At 39.6% G+C, this 20,871-nt stretch overlaps 1 protein-coding gene and 1 long non-coding RNA gene across 3 annotated transcripts in view; both read right to left on the bottom strand.

The window, feature by feature from the left end:
* Positions 1–6,573, bottom strand: part of LOC130173142 (uncharacterized) — a 180,388-nt gene extending 173,815 nt beyond the window's left edge. Inside the window, exon 1 of the long non-coding RNA XR_008828370.1 lies at positions 5,614–6,573. This is a non-coding gene — a long non-coding RNA (uncharacterized LOC130173142). The remainder of the gene's footprint in view (positions 1–5,613) is intronic.
* A 1,596-nt stretch (positions 6,574–8,169) lies between these two features.
* Positions 8,170–20,871, bottom strand: part of ctnna1 (catenin (cadherin-associated protein), alpha 1) — a 79,602-nt gene continuing 66,900 nt past the window's right edge. For both annotated transcript variants that reach the window (XM_056382228.1, XM_056382227.1), the window contains exons 17-18: positions 11,251–11,385; positions 8,170–10,163 (exon numbers count right to left, since the gene is read on the bottom strand). In XM_056382228.1, coding sequence (XP_056238203.1) covers positions 9,873–10,163; positions 11,251–11,385 — 426 coding nt within the window. In that variant the 3' untranslated portion in view covers positions 8,170–9,872. The remainder of the gene's footprint in view (positions 10,164–11,250; positions 11,386–20,871) is intronic.

The following is a 20,871-nucleotide window of genomic DNA, read 5'->3' as shown; positions in this document are numbered from 1 at the left end:
TTTAATATCTAGGTCTGTTTAAATAGCTGTCAAGTTGTATTTCAAGTAAAGCACTTTCATTGCGGGAATCTTAACACCTGGAGTAAGGAATATACAGTATATTCAAAGCAGTTCTTCCTTAAGGTTATAGAAATCACTTCCACACAAGAGAGAGCTGAAGAGCTGATCGAACGAGTCCGGCTCAAGAAACTGGATTTAGGTGTTTGCAAATAATCCACTGGCCTTGACTGAAGACAACACCGTGCCATGAGGGAAAACCTGATAGCCACAAATCACTCTAGCCAAAAGTCAATTAAAGAGCCAGCTAAAAAGCATTTTACATCTAATTACATCACACAAATCGTCCCAGACAGCACACACATGTTCACCACGGCCATTTATTTGCAATACAATGACAGCAGCCCTCACTGCGAGGCTTACAGTATTAAGCTTTCTCTTCCTAGCTTACGTTGTGAAAGGAGTTTTTAACATAATTACCTATGTCTGTGCCACTGCTGATTCTATTACTTTTTACTGCCTTTTTTGTGATTCCTTGGGAGCTGATTATAAAAGTGACTTTAAATGAAAAGATAGTGCTCTTTTTAATGCTGGCACCATTTCACTGGATTACATAGCATCCAGCTCTAGTCTGTTTTCAGACTTACAACCCCAGGGATGAGTGCCCTGGTCCTGCACTCACATTAGAAAGAGGTGATTTTAGGATATAGATTTTATGCAACTGGTCTCAGAAGCCATGCTATGAAAAGGTGAAGGTATGAAATTGTGTTCAGTGAGACAGCTACATATGGCTTTTGGTGGGGTTGCGTCTTTATAAAGGGGGAAGGTAATGGATTTTACAGATAGATGAGGCATTTCCACCAGTATTTACTACCTGCAATTTGCGGTAGAACCATGATTTTCAACCTAAATCATCACAAATATCAAAATGCACCATCACAAGTCTCATTTCATAATGTAGCGTTCAGTCACCGTAACCAGTCCTGACAGGCCGAGTAACAGTGCTGCATGTAATGCTGAACTCCTTCCTGGCTTTAGCTAACATGGCTTACCATGGGCAGACTCATGCCTATAAAAAGACTAACCATAAGACTCAGCAGTCACAATAAAAATCTCTGACCAGCCAACAAGGGAGAAATTTAAACTTTATGAGATGAACGCTAAGGAGATTGAAAGCCCCATACCACATCACTAATTACACTTCTACGAAGAAAAGCAAAATGAAATCCCCCAAAGGACAATACTTCCATTAAACATGATAAGTGGGTTACTGTGCTACTATAAACCTGACACAGGAAGGCCTATATACAATTCAGTACCTTACAATACTTAGCATTTCTCCTGCTGGCCCTCAGCTAATTAATGTTCTCCCAAACTCCCAGCCCTCAGCCTGTAACTGTGGCTTTAGGGGACTTCGGGAACCTTTTTCTCCAGACAGCTCCTGGCAAAAAATGGTTATTAATGTGAACGTGTCATTATTAATAACAATCTGGCCTGGGAAACTGACGGAAGACCTACAAACTGGATTAAATGCATCCCATATAAGGTTTCGACTTTGCTCAGTTACCTCTATTGTTTGTTAAACAGAGAGGACCGATTTCACTGTCTGTGCTGTGACTGTTAAGTAACTCATCTGAATAAGCAGACTATGATCCACTATCTCATTTGGTTTGATAGTGTACATCTGAAGCTCAAGTCTCCAGTCAAATGACTTCACAACAAAGTAGCTCAGCACAACAAACAAAAGAACTGCTCTTGTGTTTGTAGACACCCAAAAGTATTACAACTCCAAAGTAAATGATAGTGTCCCTGGGTGTCCTGCTGGACTCACTGGACTCTTAGATCCTGTGTAAAGCTACTGACATTTAAGTAAGGACTACCTTGTTTTGCATGATTGCACTCTGGTATCTGCATGTGTGTGTCTGTGTGGTTCACTGTTCCATTCAACTGGTCATATTTAACATTTATACTCCAACAGAGCCAGGTCTATCTATCTGAGACATCAACCTCGCCACTGACAGATTGACAGTCCAGCAGCCTGTGTTTATTGCCAATTCTCAGGGCTAATACTTCAGAAGCTTCTCTATTCCTATGTTTATGTACAGCAGAGCTCGACAGCTATAAGACGACCCTGCTCGCTCCATCCACTCCCTCCCTCCACAGCCCCTCTCTATGTTAGAATAATGGAAATCTCTTGGAAAACTTACTCTGTTGATTAAACTGTCACACTTGGCCACTGTGATTGATAAAACTTCATTCAAACATGTCATGTGACGACATCAGTTTGAGTGACACAGCAAAACACAAATGGGGGGAAACTAGCAGCGGGGGATTTTGACATGAGGGGCTGTTCCATGCTGTCACCTTTGCATTGTATCTGCATTCAAATGCCTCATACAACCACACTGTATTGTTTTACTCTGCAGGGCCCTGGTAGATTTAGGTCTCCTGTTTCACATCAGAGGGGAACCCGTCCTCTTATCGATGATAGACTCAAGTACCCCCGAGGGGCCAGCCATATTTACAGAGATGTGTTCATCTGAGGACAAGTGTGGATCTTAAGCATGAAGTGGGATTACAGCAATGAAATGCTAAACATGGTTTAGAATCTGTTAGCCTAGCCACATAAACATATATACATGCACACACTTTTAACGTACCTGAGACAACTTTAACACTAATCGTGTTTTGTATGACCATTTTGCTAACACCACATGAAAGCTTGCCTAACAGAGCAAGAATTTAGTAAAGCAGTTGTGATGAGAGACACAAAAGGACTAAACCATTTCGAGGAATGCCCTAAAATTGTGTCATGTTATAAACCCATTCAAATAATGGACAGCACAAGGTCTTGCCAATATGTGTTCCAAGTCCTATCGGATAGACATGTGTCCATGAGGCTACACCTCAGGTTAACCATGGTTCACTATCAGCTACTATTAAATATAAACAACAGTGTTAAACATGTGAATGTAGTACATAGTTATAATAATATAGGACTGAAGGCAGCATTTATGCCTGAAATTGCAAACACAGAATGTAATCTGATACGAGGCTATATTGTAAATTTGACAGTTCAACTGTCAAATTTACAATACAGCCTCATATCAGATCACAACTGAGTTGTAATTGGACCACAGGGATTTGGGCTTACACTGATAAGGAATTGCACAATGATAGCAATATCAGTCAGCTCTTGGGAAAACATTTTGCAGAAGAATGCAAAGCTTTTTGAGGGAAGGCAAAAAAACTATTACAAGGGAATGCAATAGTTATTTTCACAATTCTTCAGTATGGCCCTTGAGGGAATCCATAAAACATGGACAGTAGACACCGTAGGTGTATGCAAACAGTAATGAGTGTTTAAGTGTGACAAATCAATCACCTTTCTTGGTAAGTTTTCTTTGCGATACCACCTACTTAATTAGTAAACTTTTTTGTTATAGTATAGTATATTGTATAATTTCTCCCAGAAATCAAGTCTTCACCGTTCTAAAAGTGTAGTTGCCAGTTGCTGACCAGTGCAACTTCCTGTGCAGGGTGGCATTCGTGTATTTGTTCTTGTTTTACAAAGGGTTTAATCTGTCATGCCATACATCAATAATAGCAATCACATCACATCCATACAGGATTAGAAGTATACAGCCATTAAAAATATATATTTTTTCAAAGCAATGGTATCACTGGTGGTAATGGTAGTAATGGTAGTACTTGGTATCAGCTGAAGTTCAGGTATCGGAATCAATATTGGGATGATTTTTTTCTTTTCTTTTTTTTTTTTTTTTACACACTATGACACTGTCAACCCATGTCTCCTTGAAATACATCTTAGCTTTAACTGATGTGTGAAGGCTTTACATTTTCAAACTTTTAATGCTTTTTTCTACAGGGTGACTAATTCAAACCACCTTGGATATACAAACATTAGCTGGGTTTCCACTGCAGTTTTGCACAAAACAGAAGCAATTCTTTAGAAAAGTCGATAAAACACAATTGCAAATTTTCTCCTCTCAAGATAACATTCCAATTAAACATGACGATTGATTTTCAGCATCTGCATTTCTGTTGGAATTGACTCCCTGGGGCATGATATGGCAGGCATCACGACTTGAATGTGAAAAAGTGTTTCCATTTTAATTTTGTGAAATATTGTTTTGTGGAATAATCTGAAAAACCACCTCATGCGAGCGTATTCATTTTTTTGCAACATTTGAGAGTTTTTTCCAAATTCACATGTTTCCATTACTCATATTTAAGTTCACAATTTCAAATTGCACATTAAGCAGGTTAATGGAAGTGCATCTATTGTAGGGAGCAGATTTACTCTTAACATGGCCACTCATAATAGTCAGTGAGGGCCCTCTTTACACAAAGATGAAGTGGAAGATTTACATTTTTTTTCCATTCATGATAATGAATTTAATTATCATATTAAATGGGCCATTATGGAACTTCAGTACTTCACTACTATGCATTGAAATGTGCAGCTCATGTTGAATAGTTCTGCCCAGGCAGTTTTTTCCCCCCCTCTTCTTGGTGGGGAAAGTGCTTTTCAGATCATTTAAGTTAAAGTAGCAGCACAACAATCTAAAAGTTGTGGATTACAAGTCTGGCATTCAAACTTTTAGTTGAAGTTGCATTTACACAATCCTTTACTAGTAAAAACCAAACAGACTCAGACTTCTCAGAGACACAGCCCTTATTCTGATACCACTGGCCAAACACTGTATGCTAACACATGCACCCAACTGTGCAACATGAGTGTCCCATTGTTTGACACAACTGCATGAGCAACAAGATTTATGGACAAGCTTCGAGGCTGCTGAACAAGGAGGAACAACCAGACCAAATCAGAACTATACGTACAGCGCCATGCAAAAGCTTTCTGCATTTTAGATGTTTAGATTATTATTCATCAGCCCAATACCATCAGAGAGGCATCTGATTGGTCCCAAATTCATTCTGCAGCATGACTACAAGCCCAAACACACAGCCAGAGTCATATCTTCAGAGACAACAAGAACAAGGGGTCCCGCAACAGATGGTATGGCCCCCACAGAGCCCTGATCTCAACATCATGGAGTCAGTCTGGGGATTACATGAAGAGACAGAAGACACTGAGACAGCCTAAATCTACAGGAGGGCTGTGGCAAGTTCTCCAAGATGCTTGGAACAACCTACCTGCCAAGTACCTTCAAAAACTGTGCAAAGGTGTACCGAGAAGCATTGGTGCTGTTTTAAAGTAGAAGCCTGGTCGCGGCACATACAGGTTTGATTTAGGGTTTTTTTCTGTTTACTGCACTTTGTATGAAGTTAAGGGATAAATACAAACTACTTCTGACACTATTTTTTAAAAGCATCCTCGTTTTACTTTCAGTGCCTGAAACTTTTTCACAGTGATGCACATAACCACACATCAAGCACCAACAGACCACAGAATGTGAGATGTGTGTGTGTAACCAATGCAATGCTGTCTTTCCATCCATCAACAACAGATATAGCAACATCAGTGTTGACACAAAAGCAGACAATAAGCTAGCACGTGTGTGCCATGTGCAAAATAATCCACAGCACAACAATAATACCAGTGACAGGAGGAGAATAAGTTTCACTTACCATAGAGACTGCTGAGGGCTGAGGCCAGCAAGTGTAGGCGTTGAACTCATCTCCAGATAACAGCCTTCCAGTCATTAGTGCAGATAATGTTTCTCTCTCAGGTCAGCTGGGCCTCCAGTTAAGCAGCTGGCTTCACTGGTCCTTCAGTTTGTAAAGCACGGCTTGTTGTTATTTACAAGTTGAAAAGGCAATGTCTTAGCAGGAATTAGAGGCATGGACAGCCTGTATACTTTTAAGGATGGCTGGGTCTACTGATATCCGGGCATCGAGCAGCAGCAGCAGCATTCCTGCCATTACACAAAGTTATTCCTGCCCAGTCTTGGCTCATAACAGAGCACCGTTTACCTATGTGAACATAGACTGGATGTAAACACACTTGGTTTGGTTTGGTGGTCCCAAAGCTCGCCCCAGAGAAGCAGAAAGGGCAGCGGGTGGAAACGGACAGTCGGCGGCTGACAGACCGCACCTGAGCGAGGTCCTCTGCCGAAGGTGTCTTCATTGACACTGATGTAGCTCTGTTTAAACATGGCGTATTTAAGTCCCCTGCAGCACTCGCCTCTGCCTCGACCGTGTACTCCGGTGCTACAACAACTCACTTCTCTGCTTGTTTACACTTCTGGGTCAGGAAGAAAAACAGCCTTTTCAGTCAGCTAACTCAATTTTGGTGGCTTCTCTGTCATGAACAGGCCCTCTCCAGGGCAGACATTTTGACTTGTTGAAGCTCAGGTGATGGCGGCAGTCCATTTAGGTGAGCTGGTTCCAGGGCTCTGGTATTGTGCATGCTCATTCACCGACATGGCTTCCTGGCACACTTAATGGGATGAAACCATTGTTAATGTTGTGATTTTCCTGCTTTGACCAGTTCAAAATCTCAATTATCACTCACAAATGTGCCCAAAATGCTACCCAGTGCACCCCAACACAACAGGAATAAAAACATAAGCATTATGGGAAAATATAATGCTGATATACTTTTAAAATAATGTATTGCTGATGAGGAGGTAGTCTTAATGTAAAAGTCCATATAGTTACAAAAGGATATAAAATGTTCCACTTCTCTAAACTTGCATTTGAGTTTAAAATGTTTTTATATTTAGGCCTAGTGCTTTTGTGAATACCAAAAATCAAATATCAATATTTAAATAAAAAAAATAAATAAATAAAACCACCTCTTTCCAAAATGTGTAGCTATATTCACAGGAGGCTACCAACTATTCAGTTCTTTAGACTGAATGGAAGCTAAAGCTGAGTGGAGCAATGATTTTTTATGGGACCTCCTGCATCCTTCCAATTCACTGTTCACTTTTATATTTTTCTGCAGCTGCACATCCAGTCCTTATTGTTAGCTGAAGTTAGATAAAATGCCTAATTAAATTTTAAACATAACACTAGTTCACAGGGGATGTTATGTCACATAATCTAACCCAGGGATTTTGTAACATTCTCCCAGAACACCTTTATTATTGTGCAGTTGCAAACCATGTGGAAAAAGGTGCAATGAAAGATCAAGTCAACTTCTTCTAAAGTTAGAGAGGAGTGATATATACTCTATTTATAAAGCTATAAACCTCTCCAGTATGATTCCAGTTTTCATTTTCATTTGAGTCTATGATCAGTATTTTTTCCATATATTTCCCAGCAATCACAAATTGCACTTAAGCACACTATTTGAGTCAATTACTGTCCACCTCGGGCTTTGCAATACTTATCCTTATTTATTAGTGTCAATGTATTTACATCTAATCTGACAAAGCAAAATGTATTACATCCTAAAGTAATGCAGCTTTCAAGATGTGTTCTCCCCTGTCACACATCAGTTGTCTGTGGGTTATTCAGTTATTCTGGGGAACTTGAGCAATAGGAATCTTAGGTGGATGTAGATAAGGTGGGGTATGGGGTCTACCTAATCAATGCAATAAATAAAAATCTTCACAAAACATAGGGATACCTAAACTGACTTGTGTTAGAATATGAAAAGAATATGAAAAGTCCTCTCAGTGATGATTCACAACAGACTCTGATGTGCGATTACTACAGCACTTTGTGGGTAAAAGAGACAATTCATCCCAAACCCTTTGTTGCTTCAGATATATTTATCTTCTCAGAGCACTTAGATCTACCACTGCATTTTCTTCACAGGGTAATGTTTAAAAAACACCACCAGAGGACTGAACAATGTGTTTGATGTTAAAAGCTGCACTTACTTTTTAAAGGGAAAATAACCCACAACAGTAGAGCAACCCAATTACAGGAATTACAAGAGCATATTGTATATAGCCCTCAAGTCAGTAATACAGACTATATGGGAGGTATGTATACATAATATAATGCCTTAATTATGCACAGCAGCATATTTGGGGTGTGTGTTAAAACTTATTTTACATTTTAGAGTGAAAACAACTCTTTAGAGCTTTCACTCTCCAAGTACCAAAGCTTATTACTACAAAACAAATCTGGTATAATGGCAAAACAAAGCATGTAAGGAAACCATGGTGAAACCAAATGAGGGGAGGAAGCATTACTCTGCAGTACAGATGAAGACATGAAAAACAGCACTTTCATTTCAATTGTTTATTAAGATATAAAGCAGGCACATGAATATAAGAAACGTGTGCACTAATAAGTCAGCTCTCAATAACAAAAAATCCACAGCAAAGTAGTTTAATATCACTCCAGATTCAAATCCAAACTCTAATACAGCAAAAGACAAACTGTGAAGAACATACTGAAAAACACTCGAAATGCTCAGTTCTACAGTAAAAAATATCCACCTGTCAAATAACCATACTTGCCCATCCTGCTTTAGTTCACAGATGTCAAACGAGCAAAACAAAGATTCAGCCCTGAGGCCAAAGCAGCAGAATTTCAAAGCCTTGCTGTACACCAATGCACCACTATGCAGCAGAATGCTACGAATGACTGGAGAACAAGCTGCAGAGCGCGTCCACCCTGCAGTTGTTACCTGAAGTGAAAAGAAAAAAACTTTCTCCTGTTTCATTTTAAAGCTCCAACACTTGGCAACTTGTTTGTAGGATTTTTATAAAGATTGTGCATGACATAACAAAATCTTGATTAGTGTTTAAGCCTAAGGACAAGGAATACAAACAGCAAGGAGAGTTTAAAGTCAATGGAGTCTCATTCTTTCCGTGCCTACCTCTAAGCTGAGAAGAGAAAACATATTGATCCCTCAGTTTGGACACATTCTTAAGATTGTGGAGGTGTTTGGTCTCATTGACAGTTAATGAAGCTTGTCGGCTTTGGAGAAGACCGACACGTGGTCTCTACTCATTGTTTAGCCCACTGAGTTCCCCAGACTCAGAGGCATCAAGGCTTCTTTACAAAGTGTGACTGGGTTATCTGTGTGCCTTGTGTGTAGAATCAAGCACATGTACGAGTCGTGTAGCAAAAACAGAAGGCTGAGAAGAACACTCCGTCACCTTTGGTTTGCTGCATCATGTGAACATGAAAAAAAAAACAAAAACAAAGAAAAAAATAATTTGAGATGCTTAAATGATTAAGGAATGACATTTACCAGTCCAAATGTTACAGAGGGTACAAATCATTAATTATACAGCACTGAAAAAAAGTGTTTAACATCAGTTTAAACTTATTTGACTGTTTATAGTGGCATAACAATGTATACAGTTAGAAAAGCAGTGAGCAGGCACACATGGAAATATATTGACGTTTCTTTTTTTTTTTTAAAGGCTGAACCGAAACATATCTAAATGTTAGCAGTTAGCCCAGCACATCCAAATGAACTACAATTATTGCTTGAGTTAAAATAAGGCAGTTGAGATTTTGCATAGTTGATATTAGCAGTACAGAAGGTATTTTGCCATAATCAAACATTATAGTGTAAATCACCACAATCCCCACAGTATTACTATAAAACTGGTTAGAATACAAAATAATCAAAAGCCTCTTGAAATTAATTCTCATAATATCTATGAAATCCCCTCCTTCCTTCCCATAAAGATGAAAGAAAAATGGAAAAATATAAAAAAAATGCCTTTGTCCAGTTGATTTCCCTCTAACTGTATTTTCCAGGTAAGAGACAGTTAATGGTACAGACTAGAACACATCTGAACTCATGGAATAGAAATGAGGCAGTGTAGGAATATAATGGGTCAAACAAACAAGCTGTCTATGCAAAGATAGAACAAATATGTTAAAACCTTTTCTTTTTGATAGAATGACAAGCTCAACCTACATATAAACTCATTGGTCATTTTTTTGTGTTCTGTTGAATCAAAAGTCTAGATGCTATCCATGGCTTTAAACTCGCTCAGAGCCTGCACAGGGTTGATATGTTTCTTGTGAGAGGATCTCTTGACTCTATTGGTTTGGCCGTCATCCTGCTTCTCTCTTTTCACCAGAGGTTTCTTCTCAGGAGCTTTCATCCTCCAGGAGATAGCTGGCATATTGAGGGACTCCATGCCTTTGCTCTTCTGGTACTTAGTAGATGCAACATAGGAGGCCTTGACGGTGGACACCACTGTGTTCATCAGGTTCTTTGCAGCCTGAATGAGGGACATTGCGCTGTCCAACTGATAACACAGAAGGGACATGAGAAAAGAGCAGAGAAACAATTAGCCTTGTAAAATGGTGAAAGCAAAGGCTGTTGTTTACATTCTTTTTGAATTCATGTTGAGTGAAAGTAAACTGCTCTTGTCCTTGTCCTGTTTTGTACTGCAAGTTTTCCAGGGGAAAACCAAAACCATAGTGTTTGTACTGAAGAATTAACGACCTTTCCAAGTTTGTCTGGCATACAAACAGATGTGAGAAATTGGAGAATATGGAAAAAGGTCACACCAATTTAATCTCCACAGTTTAATAGCCTCAGAGACACTGGTGACACTTGACTGAAACTTTAGGAAGCATACTCAGCCCAAGAGAAAGGACAGAGGAATTCATTATTTCCTGCACACAGAGGCACTGTATTTTAATTAATCTGACTGGCAAGTAAGTAGTTAATTAATGCTTAAGAGGGTTTGCAAACACTGGCCTTTTACAACGTTATCTTGAGTACTAGAAATGTTAGGAAATATTTGGGCAACATTAGTCCTTTCCAGCAGAGAAACCCATTATTTCTGTTATCACTTTATATATAAAATATAAGCTGCAAATAAAAGCGCGGAGAATTAATCATTAACTCATCACAACCACCAGCTGATGCCATTAAGTCCTACTATTTTTAATTTATTTGGGCAACACCAGATAATAAAACTTTAGGAAGTAGCCAATGCATTTTATTGATTTAATTAATTAATTAAAGGTATCCTGCGGATATTTCACTAAAAACAGTTCTGTTTACATTCATTGTTTCTCACAAAAAGTGCAATGTCTGTATCATTGAGGCTTCATTACATTTTTACCCTTTTTTTTAATGTTTGAACCTACACTGTCTCCCTGCTTTCGTCTCTTATTGGAACATTGCTAAATTTGTAACCGCATTACTGGCACCAACTCTTATGGCCCTCTGCAGTAATCAAAACAAGCTTAGTGAATAGTTAAAATAAAAGAAAATACTAATTTCAACAGCTCAACTGCTGTTTAGTTACTGTGGGGCCTTTTCATAATGAAGACAGCAAATTGTAGACAATGTGTCCGCAGTTAAAATGATGTTGAACTTACCCCTGAGACAACCAGCTCTCCTCCCAGGTTCTGAACCTCAGCCTTGACTTTGCTGCAGATGTTGAGCTGGTGGCAATACAAGGCAATACGCTGCAGGTAGGCAAGCAGATCCTGCTTACAGGCTGAGTCGGGGCACTGTGGGAGAGAAAGACAACATGTGTCAACTAATGTGCACATCAATTAGTATCTAAGCTTTGTTTGTTATAATACTTGTTTATTATAATACTAGCTGCTTGCAGGTGGTACAATGAATCAATTTTTGTCACTTATTCATCTGCTGCTACTACTCAATCTGAATATTTATGCGATTCTACAGACACGATGATCTTGCACTTTATCAAGATGAGTTAGTACCAGTGTGACAGGTAAGGTAGACACCCACATTAGGGACGTGCTCAGAGCCAAAATGACAAATGCACGCCCACAACCTGCTAGATTGATAACTCATCTTCACAAGGTTAAGCATGATCAAGTCACACAGAATGCAAATTCTATTAGGAGCCAAATTTTGCTGTCAATCAATTAGTTTTAGGTGGTGGTAATAATTTTGCATCAAGTCTCTTTGGAAACAAAAATACTTGCTTTGAAGTGTGAACAGCAGCCCTGTGCATAGTTAAGGAACATTTTCAAAATTAAAACAGGTGAAAGTCATCATCCTAGTTGTCAGTAATCTGCATTCTTGTGACACAAATGTTTGAGAGGACTCCATCCCAACAACTTAAACAGTGACTTCAGGTGTGAAGTTGTAAATAAACTGCCCAGGGCTGGAAAAGCACTCCAACAGGCTTCATTAAGTCCAACTAATTCTCTGAGGAAATATGCAAGGGATAGGAGGTAGCTTAAAAAGTGTGGCAAAACAATTTTTTAGACCATAGGTTCAGACCAAGTTGAAAAAGCCTCTTATTCTTGGTTCCACCGAAGCATAACAATATTGTCAAAAGTCAGCTAGGAACACAAAAACAAAATACATTGGAGCCATAAAAAATCCATCAACTTCAAGAAATCCAATAAATTCTTATAAAGCCTACTTGAAAGTGGCAGGATGTGAAGAGCCCCACAAGTGCATCTCATTTAGAATTGGCAATCTTTTTGAATTATTTCATCTCATTATAATTAGACGTGGGCTCTACCTTGGAACACCATTTCCAATCCCTTTCCTAGTTTGCTAAACAAGTCCCTTGCCAGCATAGTAATTAGGCCACAGTACTCTTAGCTACTGTTCAAGTGAGGGGTGTAAAACCCTGATAGGGCCCTGACACTGAACTTCAGATTATCAGAGTGACCTGACACAGACAAAGGTATGTCAGCAATGATCACTACACAGCTAGACTGAGACGGTTACAGATAATCAGAGGCTGGCAGCTTTTCACATCACTAAACTAACTATACCTGTGAAAAGCACCAGCGTGACCATGGGAGTGAGCAAAGCCAAGCGAAAATACTGGCTGAAACACCAGTATTTGCAGGTGCCTGCCTGTCTGAAGGAGGAGTCCATTGGCAGCTATTAATTCTGAGTGCAGGGAAAAGGTGAAAGGGAGGGAATCGTAGCCAATATTTTAATTGATGGATCTCTACAGGAAGTAGTTGGCGAGGTCAGCGGTGTAGAACTTAAGTATGCAGTGTTTGCATGTGTCTAGATGAAATGGAGAGGCATTTTGTGTTATAAGTGGGTAAATGACAGAGTTTGGACGTCATAGTTTGTTTTGGTTTTTTTTTTTCCAATAATGGCCATTACCACCATTAAAGTGCACTAACACAGACGGTGAGGAAATCCCTGTTTCCTTTTTTTCTTTGCAAACGGAGGAAGAGGAAACATATTTGGGATCGTAATTTTTGGACACTTCAAACAGACTAGGATTTATGATGTGTCTAATCCTGCTGAGCGCGTCAGTATCCCTGGTGGGAGTGTAGAGCGCTTTGCTGAATATAGTGCACTCACTCCCAGACATACAGCCATGCACGCATTTACACACCGCCCCAGCCAACACAGCTATGCTTATTCATACGCAGCGAACATCAGAATGTGGGAGACAGAAATTTATCAGAAACACATCTTTTCACCATAAATACAAAACAAATCCACTCCATTTATACACTTGAACACAAATTAAAATGTGACACAAACAAAGAAATAACTAAGCCCATTGCAATCATGGCTTTTTTTACTGAGAGCTCTATAGATGTACTGTGACAATATTAATAAAATGATCTAAGCTATCACTACCATCCACTCCTGATTAATAGAAGGATGAGCTAAGTAGAGAGGAGGGAAATGTGAGAGTTGGCATTCTATTAAAGAAAGGTATGTGAGAGGTGATTAGGGGAAAGGGAGCTGGAGGGGATGATCATAATACAGGAGAGGACTAATACATGGCTGAGAGACTGGAGAAAATGGGAGAGGGAGGGGGGTGAAAAAAGAGAAAAGAACCAGAGAGAAATAAGTAGTTGGAGAAAAGACGAGGATGAAGAGTGAGCCAGAGGGGAAACAGTATGGAGGAGTAAATAAGGGGGAGAAATCCAACTGGGGAAAAGGGACGCAGACAGGAGGATTCAGCTGTAGTCGGGAGGGGGTATAAGTAAGTAACAGTGTGTGTGTGGATGCACACATGCAATAGCAAAGACCTGGGATGAGGCTGAATGCAGCAGCCATGCTAATGAGGGCTTGGGGAAGTATTCAGACGGCTGAGAGCAGGGCACTGTGAAAGCATCACTTGTGCTCATACTCAGCTCAGCTGCTGGCTTCACTCAGCACTCAGGAAACTCTGTAAGGCTGCTCTGACTGTGACATGTGAATACATAAGTTGCACAGAGAAGAGCTAAGAACACCTTAGACTGTTTTGGAAATGCAAACAAAAGTCCTGTCTGTGATTAACTCTAGGGGTATTCAAAATTTGATGACTGTGTCAGAGGCTAAAGAACCTCACTGACCTTTACTGTGGTGTAATAATGCTTTCAGAAACCATGTAAGTAACTCACATTCTACCAAGAAACCGTTTAGATCCCTGCTTCTTTTTACTTGAAGGTATGAATAATTAATAGAGCAAATAACAATTAATAAATGGGGCATGTAATGTAGGTGTTTACTCAACTTAAATGTTAATGTATGTGCAGGTTGTGCAAACACCATAACCCAGCAGTTATGCTGAAAATCATACTTAAACAATTCATTTCCATTTCACAGGACAAGATTTCCTAGTGTGAAAAACAAAGGGACCATCATTCTTGTTCCCATTGAGCGATTCTCTTCTCTAATAGTGACTCCAACCATTAGAGTCCATCATTGTAATTTTTTTTCGTCTAGTCTGAGTGCTACGGTGAAATGTCCCTCAAGCCTGATGATATAGCCTTTTTCTACATGCTGTGTGGCCAGTTATGGAGTGGGACAGTTAACCTTGCTTGGTCAGCTACTATTGAGAGATGGCAAGGCAGGAAGAGGGGCACTAGAGACTTTATCACACGAGTCTGAATACCTTTTCAAGGCAAACTAATAGAAAAGGTAAGTCACCATCTTTCAAGAGGAGCCAGGAGTACAGGAAGAAATGTCAATGATTCTTGTGTAGTTGTTGTTGTCCCTTCACTTATGGCTTCAAGTGCCTTCCCAGAAAAACAAAGATGAAACATCAAAGTTGTGTCAAAAGATAGCAGATCATTATGTTAATTTGCTAATTTTCCTAATTTCTCAAGTAACAATCTCGTACATGATTTAGTTTACTCCATATTCATGAGGGTCTCACTTTGTTAGTGTGTGGGTAGCTCTTCCTTTATTTTGCATTCCTTAGCATTTCAGCTGTTGCTCTAGTGAAGGTTCAGAGCACGGTGCAAGCAAAAGCAAAAATCCACAAATAAGCAAAGCAAATGAGGAAGTAAGAATGACAGAGCAGGATGTTGAACAAAAGGATCTCACTGTGCTACGTGTTGGGTAATGTCCATGATATAAATGATGATCAGGAAGGTCAGGTCCCATCATTGGAAATGTCATGCAGTTCCACTGAATTCCATTATACAGACCAGAGACAGAGGTAGAGCCACTGTGCTGCTGCCGCCCAGCACTGACCTTTCAGGACGCATCACCCAGAGGAAATGCCAATTTCCAATATTTACTGACACGGCAGCATTCTAATGTGCGGCTGCCAGCAACCTGTTGGAGAGTGCCACAGGGCAGTGTACAGAGAGGGTGCTTTCTGATATGTTTTTGATTAAATTGATACTTACTTTGTTCTCAGATCTAAGCAAGGTGATTTTGAGTATTTCTGCATGGTGTCTTCATCGAAAGTACTTTGCCTTTATACTCTAGACTTTAGCTTGGCTATCAGACAGCCAGAGATTGTAAAGCTCATTCCACCTGTTCCATAAAGCTTATATTTAATTAAGCTGAGAAACTAAATTGAAAAAGAAAAATAGATGCTACATTTCTAAAGGTATGCTGATAACTATGCTCGAACCTATAAATCACCCTATATCATAATGTACCTATAGCCCAAAGTGTCCTCCTGCCACAGTTAAAAGACAAGCTCAAACAAACAAACAAACAGAAACCTTCACTCAGGCAAGCTACAAGGGTTTGGTGGTGTGGCTGGATTTCCAGAGCTGAAGGCGAAGAAAACAGATCCAAAACTTATACCAGCTGGCACATTTCGCCATGAAGGTTTACTGCTCTCTAACATATAAAACATCTACCAGGGGAGAAAACAAATATCAGGCACAAAACATTTGTGTGCCTCATATTTGTTTTCTCCCCCTGGTAGGCACACAACATCTGTGTGTGGGTTGTGGATGATTACCTATGCCTAACCTGAGAAAGGACTTTCAGGACAACAAGACACAGGGCGCTTTTATCTGCCATTATACCTCAAAACTGCCATGGGGGTTACAGAGGTAGGTGTGAGTGTATGTGTATGTGTGTATATATATATATAGGTGTATGTGAGTGTATGTGTGTGTATAAATATATATATATATATATATATTTATATTTATACTGAAAAGACCATTTTGTTATTTTAGGCAGCAGCTGAAGTAAGAGATAGAGCTATACAGGTATAGGAAATTATCTTTTCCAAGCTGTAGTCCATAGACACTTCAAGATGAATACACTGTAGCATACAAATGTTTAATATATTAAATGGAATCCAAAACTTGTGAAAACAGTGGCGGAGGATGAAAAGGTAAAAATGACTGAAAAGTATAAGTGAAGATAGAAGTGAGGGCTTCAAAAGCATTAGGGGGGAATGAATTTCAAAAAAATCCAGCAGTGGAAATTTAACACAGTTTTACTGCTGGATAAAACCTTGAGTGCACTTCCTTTTCACAGGACCTGTGCTGAAGTTGAGTATGTTAAGTGTTTTCTGTGTACAACCTAGATATGAGGCTTTACAGTGAATGTGCTGTACATTAGATTTCTACCGTCTGTTGATGATTATATTACTGTTAATGGCTAAATATAAATCTCCCAGGGGCTACCAATATCAATCAAGATCCATTTCAAACAGAATGATGATAGCCACATCTCCTCTGCTCACTGCATGTGCTAAAAAGATGCTCCATATTTGTGTGGGGCCAATTCAATCATACTGGCACTTAGGACTGTTAATGTGAAATTGAAGCAGACAGAGTCTGGGTATGACAGGAGAAAATCAAGCTGGGGGCAAGCCAAAAAGACCAACTTTAGAGGTAACCACAGGGACCAATTAAATTGCCCTCATCAATTTTTAATGTTCATGCTGCACCTGTCACTCAGGCATTTCAATGTAGCACTTGTAAGCAAAACTGATAATACAACTTTTTGACACTGAGATATTAATTTTCACTTGGTCTGACCGTTTACAGATTTTTGTCTCACTTGATACCCAGCTGTTCAAAAACCTCAGATTTGCAAATGCAGGTGTAAAGACATAGACCCTCAAAACTTTCAAATATATCAAATAGCTATAGACTATTTACTCTTTCCAAGCCATCCACTTCTCCGACCTGTCAAATGTCCTGTCCACAGGTAAGGAACTAAAAACTTTATACAGCTATCTCAATATGGTATTTGCTCCTTCCACTGAATTATCCACCTCTATGAACTCTTTGGTTACAAAAAGGGTTTTTTTTCCACGGTCAAACTTCAGGATAGACACAAAAACAAAACAAAAAAAAACATGAAATTATTGAATTATCAAGGGTAAATGCCTTTCAAAACAATCCATTGGGAGTTTATAAATTTTCTCAACCAGCAAAAAGGTGGGCTTGGTTGGGCTGAACTGCAGTTGGCTGAGGGCTGACCCTTGAACTGCTGAGCTGAGAATTTGTGGGTTCTCTGGGTGATTTTGCTTCTCCACTGCAGTAGGTAATTTACAACCCTGTCTGCTGCAAAGCGTCTAGGGCCAGAGCTGGGACTGTGACCAGCAACAGAGCCCATGGATCACCATAAATCTCCACTGATTGAATGCAAATTGGAGAAGTACACTATGTATGTCAGTATACATCATGAGAATAAAGCTTGCACAACAAACACACACACAGCAAATACATGCCCATTCTCTAAATATGCAAGCCTTATTTTATGTGCATGTGTTTGTATGTGTACATGCAAGTGTTTATGTGGTGAGCAGAAAAGCAGCAGAAATTTATGGGCTACATAGTGGCTAACACATTTGCATTATAAATCTCAATTACATAGCATTATTTGTTTACCAGCCTGCTCAGATGGAATTCTCATAAGGTGCCCTGCAGAGGAGGGTCATAAATTCTTAATAAACTGCAGTGCAGACCTTTGTATGGCACTGACCTAAATCCTGCAGCTCATCTCTGCACTACACTCATTTCTTTAAACTTTAATAAGGCTCTATTACACATATTTAACTGTTTTTCACATTCTTCAAACTAGACCGTGTCCACCTGCATATTTCTGTTTAACACAATATGCACGTATCAAAACATTACTTGACACAGTCTTGCAAAGGAATATGTAGGGTAAGATGCTGTGCTATCAGTCTGGGACCATCTGCCGATGTGTTTTATATAAGGAATAAACCCTCATGGGCCCTCCAGACCAGAGGCACAGAGCACAAGTGATTAATATGCCTAGGTTAATGAGCAGTCCCAGCATTGCCTTTGCTTCTCTGACTCTCTGTCAGTATGTATGCATCTGGGTGGTGACTCACTTAACTACTGCTGGATTATGTAGACTATCCCAACATGCCATGCCTTGGCTGAAAGTGGGCCTGTGGCATCTCCTGCTTTGTTAGAGATACGGCCCTAAATATAAACTGCCGTGCAAATAAATAAATAAATAAAAACTGCCACCTGGCAATTATACTGCTAATTAAAAGGCGAAGCACTCTTAATGGATTCATCTCTCAGGAGGGATGTTCCTCTCTCTACACAAATGCACTGCCCCCTCTTTTTGCCTCTCCTATCTCTCCATCATTCTCCTCCCCTCTACCCCATGTCCATCCCTGGGAGCTCTGGCTGCTCTGGCTGATGTGTTGTGGGTGAGTGTCGCCTGGTCTTCTAGTGTTTTGGTCTCTGCTGAGAGAGAAAGGCTAAGAGGGACAGCTGGATGGGTTCAGAGGCTAGAGGGGTCCTCGATCTTGGCAAAACTTGTGTTCCAACAGCCAAAGCTCTTCATTTATTCATACTTTGAGTGCTTCAAACCCCAAAATCCCCTAATAGTGCACACACACAAACATACACATCGGCAGAAAAAAAGATAAAGAAACAAGTACCTACAAATAGTTGAGGATGGAAGAATGAAACAGTCAACCAGATCTAACACATCTATACACATGTGCCTGCAGAGAGGCAAGCTAATCAACAGACGTGTTTGTATGTTGGCATACATACACACAAACACATACACATGCTCACACACCTACACAGTTTCCCATCTGTTTTCTTTGGGGGATTACACTGTTTTCATTAAAGTGAATAAGCATCTTCAAAAGCAGCAGTGAGGCATAAAAAAGTCACTTTCCAGAACAGCTTATTCCCTGTTCAAATGATTCGGATGCAATTAGGTCAGTACAGGTAAGACTTTTACTTTGTGATAGACGTGGGCCTGTAATATTAAGGATCTGAGGGCACCTTAAATAAAATATCAGACGTGCAGGGCTTGTGGAGGCCAGCAGCTCATTATGTCTGACTATGAGGAAGTGATCTCTGCTGAAAGCTAAAGCCAGATGTTTCCAGCATGTGTTGGCATAATTGAAACCCCAGGTTGTGCAAAAAAATTGGACAAAGGCAATTGATATACCTCTTACGCCCCTTTGAATCTGAGTAAAATTCACAGAGAAGTGTTTTATAAGCATGGGCTTTTTTTTTTGCCCATATATATGGAATATACTTCATATGTGCCCCAGCAGCCCCAACACATCTCCTCTCATTACACAAACAACTGGTAGACAAAAAAGCTATGACATAAAACTACATGATCCTTAAATCAATTATTAACCACTGCCTTGTGTAGGAAGAGCTTGACTATTTCATCATGGTGCAAAATAAGTTTTAACAGATTTAAAAGTGACTGATGCAAAGCATTTAAATCCATGTGTTGTAGTCATCGCTGAAACATTCGATTTGAATGAACACGTCATTGAGCTAACAGACTTTGTGCTGTTACAATGTTTTGCCAATATATCTGTAGAGATGTCAACAAAACCAGAGTAAAAGAGAGACTGACAATGTAATCTAAATTGAAATCTTACAGCAAACATCTGAAGTCAGTGTGTGCCTCCCTGACTGTGTTCTTGGACAGAACTGTAAGAAACCCACAGATGGTACATCTCAACTACAAAAGCAAGCAATGTCTTTACTGGGGACGACCATATCTTGTTGCAAACATCAGAAACTAAACTCTTCCATGATTCAACAACAAAATGTATACATATTACAGACACAGAGGGAATAAGTCTCTGCCTATGAGATGGCACATGAATATGTTGGGGGATAAATCATGTACAGTGTCTCCCTGAGGAGTGGTACAGTGTAAGTATTTAAGTGAAATATGAGGCCATGGATAATTGAATGTGTGTTTCCCTATGTCAAGGACCATAGTCTCTGGGGTAAGGGATAGATGTGGAGGGATGATGGAATTGGGAAGTGGGGAGTGGGAGATGGAAGGACAAGAGAGATAGGGAGAGTGTGTTTGATCCTGAAAGAAATTGGTAAAGACTGGTAAGGGGTGTCTCATGAATAACACAAATCATAGCAGTTGTTAACATCTGAAGGGCTGTGCTGTGCGAGCCTTTCACTTGGATTTGATCATAAATGTGAAAATGAGGAAAAAAATAAAATGATAAAATAAAAAGCAAGTGTGCAAAAAGAAATTTCGTGTACTGAATGCTGTTCCGTTATCTTTTTGTAGACATGGCTTAAAGTAACAAGAGCACCAGAATATTCCGAAATAAAAGTTTGCATAAAAGTTTGTCTTTAAATCCAGCTTACATGCAGCTCTGCTAAGGACAACATTTAAAAACAAAAGCAGGGGCTGTCAAGATACAATCAGTATAAATGCTTTGCTTTTTCAAACTCAGTGTGAGTACTACAGCACGCAGCAATGTCAGTTCCTTCTGCAACATAGGAGCTAAGAATGAATTGTGCATTTGGGTAATGAAAAACTATATTCCAACTCAATGGTGT

The sequence above is a fragment of the Seriola aureovittata genome, chromosome 8, assembly GCF_021018895.1.
Source record: "Seriola aureovittata isolate HTS-2021-v1 ecotype China chromosome 8, ASM2101889v1, whole genome shotgun sequence".
In the NCBI taxonomy this organism is placed as follows: domain Eukaryota; kingdom Metazoa; phylum Chordata; class Actinopteri; order Carangiformes; family Carangidae; genus Seriola; species Seriola aureovittata.
Note: the sequence above shows the minus strand (reverse complement) of the source record. Positions and strands in the feature narration are given on the sequence as shown.